The 11,478-nt window shown below is 49.4% G+C and overlaps 1 protein-coding gene across 1 annotated transcript; it reads left to right on the top strand.

Annotated features, from left to right (window-relative positions):
* Positions 1-2,765: 2,765 nt before the first annotated feature.
* Positions 2,766-10,590, top strand: LOC144721467 (phospholipid phosphatase 4-like). Its single transcript, XM_078599093.1, has 7 exons — positions 2,766-2,922; positions 5,754-5,862; positions 6,439-6,529; positions 6,734-6,797; positions 6,937-7,061; positions 7,458-7,628; positions 9,968-10,590. The coding sequence occupies exons 1-7, from the start codon at positions 2,843-2,845 to the stop codon at positions 10,129-10,131; spliced, it is 804 nt and encodes a 267-aa protein (XP_078455219.1). The 5' UTR covers positions 2,766-2,842; the 3' UTR covers positions 10,132-10,590.
* The last annotated feature ends 888 nt before the right edge of the window (positions 10,591-11,478 follow it).

Here is an 11,478-nt window from a genome sequence, read left to right as displayed (position 1 = left end):
GCACAGCTGCAGGTAAATATACGGGATTTGAAGCGGTAAAAAAGGTACTACAGTACAAATCATGTTTCTCAAACCAAAATCGTACAGCAGATGTAAAATTCCCACGTCTCGAGTAAAAACGTGGGTGGCTTTTTTCCAACTGAGCCGGAAATATATTTGTTCCTTTTCCATCGGCCTCGTGTAGCCTCTGTGTAATATCTTCTATAATGGCGGGAGACGTTGACGGGGCAGCACTCTTTATTCACAACGGTTGCACACGTAACAGTCCCAACCGAGATAACACCTATGTCACACGTGCCTGACTCGGCCACGCACTCTGTCTTCTCCATGGGGTACGCGCACCTAACTCTGCCTCGACTCCGGCTCTCCGGCTACGCTCTCCCCACGGGGAGCTATCAGACCCCTACGCGCACTCGGCTCGGGCCGCACTCGGTCTCTCCCGTAGGGTACGCGTGCCTATCTCTGCCTCGACACAGGCTCTCCGGCTACGCTCTCCCCACGGGGAGCTATCAGACCCCTCTTGTCAGGCCACGGGTCTCGACCACTGGGCTACACAGCCCGAGCCCTTACAAGGGCGTCGGACCGTGAATCCCAAGGCCTCGCCTCTGAGCCTCTCAGAACCCCGGCCCTTACAAGGGCAGCGGGGCTAGGGGTCCCAGGGCCTATCTCTTCCTCCGTCTTCTGTCTTCACCCGCGCGCATCGCCTTACATAGCCCTCCGCTCCCGAGGGGGCGGAGCCTATGCGGACCGCGATGTGAGCACCCACTCGATGTAACCAATCACGCGCTGCCTCACGATCCCTCCTGCCAGCGCGTATCACCACTACATCTGCAACAAAATCCTCGAAACGGTTTCAGCAGCGTGCCGTGCGAGTTGTAAAGCTGAAACCCCTGGCCCAGAGGTCGGATGGGTTCCCATGCTCGATATGATGAAGCCGCGTGGCATCTGAGTGAACTTCCTCACTGCACTGGTCACTGCTTCTCATTGGTTTGATTGAATCTGACTGTTGATGGGACACTGAATGTCAAAATCTGCCCAGAGTTTGCTCGTGTTCAAACAATGCTGGCGAAATTATTTCTCCGCAGAAGACTGTGTGACTGATGGGATGTAAACAAAACACGTATGTGGGGGGACAGATATGGGAAGGGGACGTACGTATTATCTACTTCTATCTATGCGACATTTTTGGCAGTATCAAAATTATGAAAAAATAAGATTAGGCTTTATCCTTTCTGGAAATAAAACAGGTGTTACACCACAGATACCTTTTGCAAGGCATCAATTCTGCATTAACCACGCGTACTTGTGGCAAAACATGCCCTGATAATATACGCAGTCTTTATTGCCTTGTCTCACCATTGTTAGACCAGAGAACGCCCAAAGGCAAACGGTGCAAAGACGAAGCAAGTCTCGGTGCATGTATCTCTCGGGTAGAGCAGTGTGTTATCTGCTTATGTCATGTTTCTTTCCACAACGACGCGGATGATTATTTTGTGTCGCACTTTCCCGATGGTTCGCGCCGTCACCAAACGGCGCGGTTCGACTCGAGGGTGATGGCATTGGTGAGTGCCTTCCAGAGCCGTCGTGACTTTCTCCCTGATATGGCCAGGAAATGTCGTTTTTGTGTTCCTATGATTTCTCGAGGCCCTTGTCTCTCCGTCTCAGCCGTTTTGATCACGACTCAGCTGCTGCTTCTATTGCGCCATCAAACATGTTAAACAAACCCACGCGACCTCCACAACCTCCACACAGTACCGTCCATTGTCGCGGTAGTCACACGGATCGAGTGTTCGTTTGGCCACGCCTCGGCGTCCTTGGCATCTTAATAAACACAGCCTCCATTAATACACATAATAGTTTCTCTTCAATACGACCTCGATTTGTCATTAAACAAATAGGCAGAACATTCTTCCCTTATATGTCCCTCCCAAATAAAAAATGATTTATTTTACACATCCCATCGGCCACGTCTTGGGTTTTGCTAATGGCAAAATGCATTGGAGCAGTTTCGACAGCCCTCGTCTCATCAGCAGTCAGGCTTGCTTGAACCAATGCTGGTAACCTGCTAGATGTTTATTGGCAAGGAGCAAGTTATTTATTGCGCTTGTTTACCCTGGACAGCCTCCCTGACAAGTGAATCTCAATGCTTTTTCTGGGTTTTTTCCACTCGGTGGGCAATGATGCTCCGATATGAAATCCCAGAAATGGGGTGTTATTATTGGCCAATTTCACAGTTTTACAATGGGGGACCTGATTCGCGACGCAAGAACATAAAATACAAAACACAAAATGAGAAATGGCGTTCCTCAGAGGCCCCATTCAGTAGCGTGGCTATTGAGTTACAACCGCACCGGGGAGTCAATTCGCACAGAGAGCCCCCATCTAAATCCTGGCCACCAGGACCCTTCTGCTCTACAAAGCGCCGGTCCATGTGGCTGCGCTCAGAGGCAACAACGACAGCGGGGAGGAATGAGAGACCCCAGGTCCCTCCTCGGCCCCACGTCGTGGCCCGGGCTAACTCCGCGACTCCGACCGTCGGGGCCATTGGGCTGCCGGGCCGGGCCCCGCGGGAGCGGGACCGGTCGAGGGTGCTACGGCGTCCCTACGCCAGGGGGCGCACGGGCCCCGTGGGGGGGGACGCTGCTGGGTCTGCCGCCTCCCGGAGCCGCCTCACCGCTTCGGCCGACCTCGTCGATTCGGAACCTCCACCCCATCACCCTCTTCGCTCCGCCCAGGGGCCGCCACGTACGAAGGGGGAGTGGCGCGGGAACGCGGGGGACCCCCCCCCGCCAGTGTCCGCGACGCCGCGGGTCGCACGGGGCCCACGCCGAGCGGCGAGGCGATGGCGCGGAAGGCGGAGCGCGGGACCCTGGAGCTGAGCGCCGAGGTGGCCGTGCGAGTTCTGCTGTTTGGCGTCTTCTGGTGAGGACACGATGAGGTGGTGCTGGATGATGATGATGAGGTGGTTGGTGGTGGTGGCGGAGAGGGTTGCCACGTGTCCGGAGTTTGCTATCTGTGTACCGAGACGTGCTGGTTTGGTGCTGAGCTGTCGGTTCACTCCACGGTGTCGATAGACTTCGCCCAGGGGTCGGGAAAACCTGCGGCTCTTTCAGGACTGCAGTGCGGCTCTTGAAATGAAAAGAAAAGCATCTTGTTTTGTTTGCCGGCCCCTGACCATAGACGTCCAGTACACCGTGGTAGTCCAGTTTACCATGGGAGTACAGTTTACCATGGTAGTCCAGTTTACCGTGGTATTCCAGTTTACCATGTGAGTCCAGTTTACCATGGGAGTCCAGTGCACCATGTGAGTCCAGTTTACCATGTGAGTCCAGTTTACCACGGGAGTTCAGTTTACCATGGGAGTCCAGTTTACCATGGGAGTCCAGTTTACCATGGTATTACAGTTTACCATGGGAGTTCAGTGCACCATGTGAGTCTAGTTCACCATGTGAGTCCAGTGCACCATGGGAGTCCATTTTATCATGGGAGTACAGTTTACCATGGGAGTACAATTTACCATGTGAGTCCGGTTTACCATGTGAGTTCAGTGCACCATGTGAGTCCAGTTCACCATGGAAGTCCAGTTTACCATGGGAGTCCAGTGCACCATGTGAGTCCAGTGCACCATGGGAGTCCAGTTTACCATGGGAGTCCAGTTTAACATGGGAGTACAGTTTACCATGGGAGTACAATTTACCATGTGAGTCCGGTTTACCATGTGAGTTCAGTGCACCATGTGAGTCCAGTGCACCATGGAAGTCCAGTTTACCATGGGAGTCCAGTTTACCATGGGAGTACAGTTTACCATGGGAGTCCAGTGCACCATGTGAGTCCGGTTTACCATGTGAGTTCAGTGCACCATGTGAGTCCAGTTCACCATGGAAGTCTAGTTTACCATGGGAGTCCAGTGCACCATGTGAGTCCAGTGCACCATGGAAGTCCAGTTTACCATAGGAGTCCAGTTTACCATGGGAGTACAGTTTACCATGGGAGTACAATTTACCATGTGAGTCCGGTTTACCATGTGAGTTCAGTGCACCATGTGAGTCCAGTTCACCATGGAAGTCCAGTTTACCATGGGAGTCCAGTGCACCATGTGAGTCCAGTGCACCATGGAAGTCCAGTTTACCATGGGAGTCCAGTTTACCATGGGAGAACAGTTTACCATGGGAGTCCAGTGCACCATGGGAGTCCAGTTTACCATGGGAGTACAGTGCACCATGTGAGTCCAGTTCACCATGTGAGTCCAGTTCACCATGTGAGTCCAGTTTACCATGGGAGTCCAGTGCACCATGTGAGTCCAGTTCACCATGTGAGTCCAGTTTACCATGGGAGTACAGTTTACCATGATAGTCCGGTTTACCATGGGAGTACAGTTCACCATGGGAGTCCAGTTTACTGTGCGAGTCCAGTTCACCATGGGAGTTCAGTACACCATGTGAGTCCAGTTCATCATGTGAGTCCAGTTCACCATGATAGTCCAGTTCACCATGGTAGTCCAGTTTACCATGGACAGGTGTGGGCAACCTGTGGCTCTGGAGCCGCATGCGTCACATGAATGACTGTTCGGGACGTTTTTTATTGTAATGAGCGACTTCCGCGACACGTCGTGTAGATTGCACTCTTCTTTATTCCACGTACGGGCACAGCACAGGCCAACGTTATCGGCTTCCTCTCCAAGCACACACTGATATATTAACGTTCTACAGACTACACACACGGTTGATCACACGGTCGATCACACCGCGGGTTCCGCCCGTCCGCTCCCAGTCTCGCCTCTGGCTGACGGCGTGCTGGGGAGGGCGATGGAAGTCCACAGGAGATCCGCCACGTGGCCGAACGACGGAGAGAGATGACGGCGAGCAGCGAAGCAGTCCGGACCCAAGACTCCACACACCGAGTCCGCCTCCGCGTGTATTGCTGTAGGCACGGCTAGGCTCCGCCTCCGGCCACGCCCTCTCGTGGAACTTTCTCGCCGGTTCTCGCATTTTCTCGGCCGGCCCTGCCCTTCACCTTTGGCCTAGATACTTCTCCCTTTGGGGATTGGATAATGTTTATAATGGTGCCTGTACCTGTGCTTCCCTGTTCCAACCAGTAGATGTCACTATCTCATTACATTATTAAGGATCACCGTCTCGTATTCACCACACGCATTGCGGTTCGTGGTTTTTTTGTTGAATACTGAATTTGAAAAACATTTTGGTTGTCGACCCCTGACTTAAACCACTAGAAACGTGTCCCGGGTTTTGGTCTGCAGTGGAAAGCCCCAAAGGTGTGGCGCTGCCCCCTATGGTAGTGGCGGCGGCAGAGGAATGAGGCAACTTGAAACGACCAAACCTGTGGTTTTAAAAGCCAACAGCGTCTGCTGCTGTTCGTGTCAGGAAGGCACTGAATTCTTAACGGGACCCGCAGATCACACTGGGGATTTGCATCCAGTTGCACAATACACCGTAGGGCCCCCCCCGCCCCACATTGCAATTTAATCTGATGCTGGAAAATGGCGAAAGTTGAGGGAAATTGTCACCTTAGGAGTTGGGTGAATTCGGCAATGTGATCTCTTCCACACCATGCCACGCTGTCACCAGAGCCAGGTCCAGAAACACGCCACTCTGCTGCTGCTGCTGCCAACTGCGTGTGCTCGCTGTCCCATATGCGTGGCGTCAAAGTGTACCTAGCCTGGCGTAAAACACAGTGGGGATGTCGCCATCTCTTAATGACGAATGTTGTTGTCGTCGTTGCGTGCTTGGGGGCAGGTGGAGCGAGAGCCTGCAGCCCTTTGAGAGGAAGATCCAGCCCGAGGAGATGTGGCTGTACCGCAACCCTCTCGTGGAGAAGGACGTATTCCCCACGTCCATCATGTTTGTATGGAGAGCAGCAGCATTACTTAGTTGTGTTATTATTGTTATTGCTGCGCTTGTTTACCCGAGAAAGCCTCGCCGAGTCTCAAAGTCTCTTTTTCAGGAGAGTTCTGCCAAGTTATCGCAGGAGGGAGCGATGTTGCTTTTGTCTAATCCCAGTAGAGTAATTTTCATGTAATTTTTTAGCATTGGGATATTTGGGCAATATCAGTTTGTGTGCATGAGTGTGTTTTATTAAACTATGGGAGGAAACCCAAAACCCCACAGGAAACCTGTGCAGAAATGGGGGAGAACAGATAAACCTCACAAAAAAAGGAATCCGAGATGGGCATTGACCCCAGGCCCTTGTTGCTGTGAGGCAAGAGCGTTACCAATGAGCACCCTCGTAGCATTAACAGACAACCAGTGATGCTAGTTAATGTTCTTCCTTGTTTCAAACTCTATTTCCCGTGCCCAAATGTACCCAAAAGTAGTTCAATATACATACAAAAAAGGTATTGCATGTCAGCTAAAGCACCATGCTCATGAAAACCTGAACCCATAACCGTTGCTGTTCTGCTGTCATTACCACTGCCCTCAGGCCATCTCATTTTCTGCTCCGCTGGTGGCAATCTTCATATGCTGGTTTCTGCAGTGTCACAACCGGGCCGACACCACGCATGCGCTTCTCGGTAGGAATCACACCGGCGGCGAAAGACTTCTTCACTGTGCAACCCCCCCCCCCATTCATGGTGACGTGAAGTCACTCTTGAAGGGTTGGGGTGCGGTTTTGTTTCTAATGTCGGTGAAAGAGCCGGAGCGTAATTCTTAAAGAGGAAGCGCGAGCGGCACAGGTAATCTGCACTGACGAGGGGTTGTGGCTTCTGTTCCCCCAGCCTCCTCGTTGGCACTGGCCCTGAACGGCGTTCTAACCAACACTGTGAAGCTGATCGTGGGGAGGTGAGTCGGGCAAGGAAACCTGCGATTACAGCACAACAGCTGTGCTCGGCTTACCCAACAGGTCTGATCCTAACTGTAAAAGCACGAGAACGATGATGCATCATTTGGAAATAATTACGACCGCTGTGCGTGTTGACAGGCCGAGGCCAGACTTTTTCTTCCGGTGTTTTCCGGACGGCAAGCAGACCAGTGACCTACAGTGCTCTGGTGCTCCTGACGACGTCATCGAGGGTCGCAAGAGCTTCCCAAGTGGCCACTCCTCATGTACGAAACTTGCTTCTGTGATGGAAGTTGTGTCCCTGTCTTGGGAGGTTGCAAAAGAGCGAGAACAGATCCTGGCAACTGGCTGTAGGGCCGGCTGGTTCAGAAGACATCAATGTGCCAGGGAGGGCTTCACACCAGAAATGACCAATCAAGGTCCCACTTGACTTTGTGTCGAGGTGTGGACATTCACGACTGTCGACCACAAGCTGCACATCTCCACAACACTGCATCGCACAGGAGACATTTGGGAATAACGGTGCACAGTGGGAGTTTGTGTTTGCGCGAGTGTGTGTATATTTCCGGGCGTTTGCATACGTGTCTGTAAATGTGGCCAATAGTAACTGCCCCAACAGTCCGTCACAGGCCACTATACAGGGGATGTTTTTCTTTGCGTAGTTGCGTTTGCAGGGCTGGGCTTCACAGCGCTCTACATGGCGGGAAAGCTGCACTGCTTCTCGGAGGGCGGACGGGGCAGGGCGTGGCGCCTCTGCCTGGCGCTGCTGCCCCTCCACAGCGCAGCCGTGATCGCCCTGTCCCGCACATGTGACTACAAGCACCACTGGCAGGGTGAGACTGCACTCGTGCTGACACCAACAAAAACTGTGGAAAATATGGGAGAGAGATTTTACAGGATGGCTTTGAGGATAAACATTTATATTTTTTTAAAGTAAATAATGATTTAAATGTGTTTAAGTAGATATGTGTCATTTGTAAAAATTAAGTATTTTTTTTTCAGAAATGTAAAACAGTGGTGTATTTTTAGTTTACCATCTGATTTCAACTGCAGGTTGAATTAAGCAGAATAATTCAGTCGGGGCCATTGCAGATCACGAGAAAAGTATTTTTTATCTAGTCATTGTAAATTATTACGGCTTGTAAATGCTACCACATCTCCCAATGCTGTACAGTAACGGTGGGCATATAGTATTGATCTTGGTAGTCAGTCATTAACACTCTATTTCTGTTGGGGATGCGTTCCTGGAAAACACGATGTTAGGCAAAACAATGTAAAATCAAAACCTATTTTACTATTGACTAAATATATAAATTTAGGATACGTTCCTGGGGTGAATTTTTTAAATAAATTTTTTAGAAATAATCACTATAATAAGCCCAGAATGTATGTGTCCCCGTGCGTGACGTCACTCCACATGAGGCCCACTCCCCCGCGTGAAGTTACTCCACATGAGGCCCACCCCCCCGCGTGACGTCACACCACAGGCCCACACCCCCTCATTAATATTCATGAGTGGATGGATTTTTACACAAACGCAGAGGAAGGTCCAGCTGAATTTAATCATTTATTACGCAAAGTCGCTTCAAATATGACATTTCTTTACAATAAATATCTGCGGCACAGTGCTACATCCAAACGTGACGTTACTGCAAAAGAGCCCCCCCCCCGTCATTAATAATCATGAGCGGGTGGATTTTTACACCCCCGCAGAAGAAGGTCAAGCGGAAAGAAATATTTTTACGCAAATTCGCTTGAAATTTGACGTTTCTTTATTGAAAAAGTTAATCAAATGACTAATATAATGAGCCAAGAATGTGTGACCTGTGTGTGATGTCACTCCACATGAGGCCCACCCCTCCACGTGACGTCACTCCATATGAGGCACACTCCCCTCCCTCATGAATATTCATGAGTCGGTGGATTTTTACACTAATGCAGAGGAAGGTCGAGCTAAATTAAATAATTTATTACGCAAAATCGCTTCAAATATGACGTTTCTTTACAGAAAGTGACGGTAAAAACAAATCTATGCAGCACACTGCTACATCCGTACATGACGTCACTGCAAAAGAGGCCCCCCACCATTAATATTCATGCCCGCGTGGAAAATTACACTAATGCACAAGAAGGTCGTGCACTCCACATACCGCACCCCTCCCTCATTAATAATCATGAGCTGAACAATTTTTCTATTGAATATTTCAGATTTGCTGCAAATATGCATCCGTCCTTGGACGGGCAAAAAAGCTAGTATTAAATATGTACCAAAGAAATTACAAAATTTCTCCAAAAAGATATACAGGCAGTCCCCGACTTACGAGCGCTCAATTTACGAACATCTGCACTTATGAACGAGTTTCCATAAGGCTTGACTTAAAGCTTTTGTGACTGCAGGAATTCATATTCTTTAGGTCTTTCGGTAAAGTCATGTTTCATGTTACTTTAGTTAACGTTTTATTTACTATACATTCATTATCACAGTATTACATGCACATGTTCAATATTTCGTATTTATGAGTTTAAGAATTCTTCCCTTTTTTGTAGACCCATAATACATAACATTGATCGTATGTCCATTTAAATACAGTACACTATTGGGTTCTGACTTACAAACTGTTCTGACTTACAAACAGGTCTTGGGAACGGAATCCGTTCATAAGTCAAGGATTGCCTGTGTACTGTAACTAGTTTCAATATATGAGTTAACACAGAGTACTCACCACAGATGGCAGCGGAGATTGCATTTCGAGAGGGTATTCCAGTATCCAGCATTACGTACGGTGCGAAAGTAGTTCAACATACATACATGGCGATGTTGTCAACACTGACGCTTGAGTGCCCTTTTGGGGGCGCTGTGGCATTGTGTGTCATCAGGTACGCTGCCCAAACTACTGCATTCTTATTTTTACATTTTTCAAAACGACGTTATAGTGAAACAACATAAATATGAGCAGTGCAAATATAAGACTTCCTGTACTTGCTTGTGTTTACTTAGTTTGATTTTATTGGAATGCCTATCTGATATCTGTGCATGATGCATCTCGGAACTCTTCTGAAAATTATGGTCTTTACTTAGGACCTGGTGAAGTAATACAATTCAACTCTGGACACATGAGGGAAGAGATCGGCGTAACCTCTGTGTGTTCGTCGTGTGTTGAATGGCGTATAGATGTGCTGGTGGGCTCGCTGCTTGGGCTGGCGTGTGCTGTGCTCGCCTATCGCCAGCACTACCCGGCGCTGGGCCACGCCAAGTCACACCACCCGATTGTCTCTATCAGGACCCGGCGCACCAGTGAGCGGGAACCCCCGGCCTCGTACGACCTCGATGTGTGATGGAGCAGGAGCAGCAGAAGGAGTCACTTGGGCTGCACATGATATAGAGGGTTCCATGTTCATGACCATTTGACAAAGATCAAGAATAAATACACAACTGGAGAGATGGCGTGGAGCATGTGCACCTTCTGGTGGTAGGACATTGCTCCGATGAACCTGAAAACTAGAGGATCTGAAACATTCCAGCACATCTATCACCATTCCTTGATGAAACTCAACTGCAGTTGTAGTCCACATTCCACTGTCTGACTCGTGATCGGCAGTGTCAAAGGCAGCGGTCGGATCGCTGGTGCGTGTCCACGGGGCAAATTGTTGCCACCTGTTCAAGTTTGTGTCCGTTCCTTCAGTTTCACAAACACACAATGCACATTCCCTTGCCTTGGGAGCGAGCGAGGCGTTGTCGGTGACCTCGTGACCATGTCCAATAAAAATGTCAGGCAAAGCCTGGTGTCCAGATAACCCAGTGTGGTTGTGTGAATTTTCTTTGGTACGGGAAAGGCCACCCAGAGCTTCTGGGAGGCCCAGGGTAGAATCCACAGGTCTGTATTGGGCAGGGTTCCCAGGGAATTGGCACCTCTATTCAGATGGCAACAGTTGACTTGTACTGACATCTGGTGTTGTGTTGAACTATTCCAGTTAACTGCACAGTTTTGATAGACCTAGGCTGAGAGATATATCTGGGTTTGGTCTACGGTTTGGTTTACAGTGGAAAAGGTGTCAATCCTAGTTATGGACGTCTATTATGCGAGGCTTGGGGCAATTTACCCCTTTTAGCTGCCACCGCTGCTTTGGATGCCACCAAGCTACAAGCACGGTGCCCAAACCAAAGATAACATGATGCGTGTCAAAATAGTGTGACCTCTTGCGACAGCATTCGTATGAACTGCTCTTACTGCCATACCAGTGTCTCAAATGATTTGTTTGATCCACGTATCACGGGGGCGACCATGGGGGTTGAGTGCAGTTTTCATATCTACGCATATCCTGACAAAGGACTTGTCGACTTCAATAAGCCATGTCACGTATATTGTCGAACATCAAATGATTTTTGTTCCTCCAAACAGGAGACATTGGTGACAATGGTGATTGGCAGCTCATTTTGCTTGGTCTAAAATAAACCAAAGGTATGCTTTGTAGTCCATAAAGAATGGTTTTGCACCTATCACAAAAAATTGCTCTGGTTTTATTATCTCTGGAAGCCTAAATTTTCCAGATGTAAGTCTCACTGCAGCCATTTAAACATGAAAGCCAAATAGTTAATTGTTGCTCACATAATGTACTACTGCCAATGGAAATGCTGGCTTTGCCTGAATGTTACCTGGATGCTGCTGTAAAACCCTTAATAGT

The sequence above is a fragment of the Lampetra planeri genome, chromosome 12 (assembly GCF_965212315.1).
Source record: "Lampetra planeri chromosome 12, kcLamPlan1.2.h2, whole genome shotgun sequence".
In the NCBI taxonomy this organism is placed as follows: domain Eukaryota; kingdom Metazoa; phylum Chordata; class Hyperoartia; order Petromyzontiformes; family Petromyzontidae; genus Lampetra; species Lampetra planeri.
This window is presented reverse-complemented; position numbering and strand designations above follow the sequence as displayed.

Excerpts from the sequence above, each read along its gene's own strand:
- LOC144721467 (XM_078599093.1), top strand. The coding sequence starts at position 2,843 with ATGGCGCGGAAGGCGGAGCGCGGGACCCTGGAGCTGAGCGCCGAGGTG. Across the intron at positions 5,863-6,438 it reads TCCCCACGTCCATCATGTTT|GCCATCTCATTTTCTGCTCC; the intron begins GTATGGAGAGCA and ends CACTGCCCTCAG. Across the intron at positions 7,062-7,457 it reads CCCAAGTGGCCACTCCTCAT|TTGCGTTTGCAGGGCTGGGC; the intron begins GTACGAAACTTG and ends TTCTTTGCGTAG.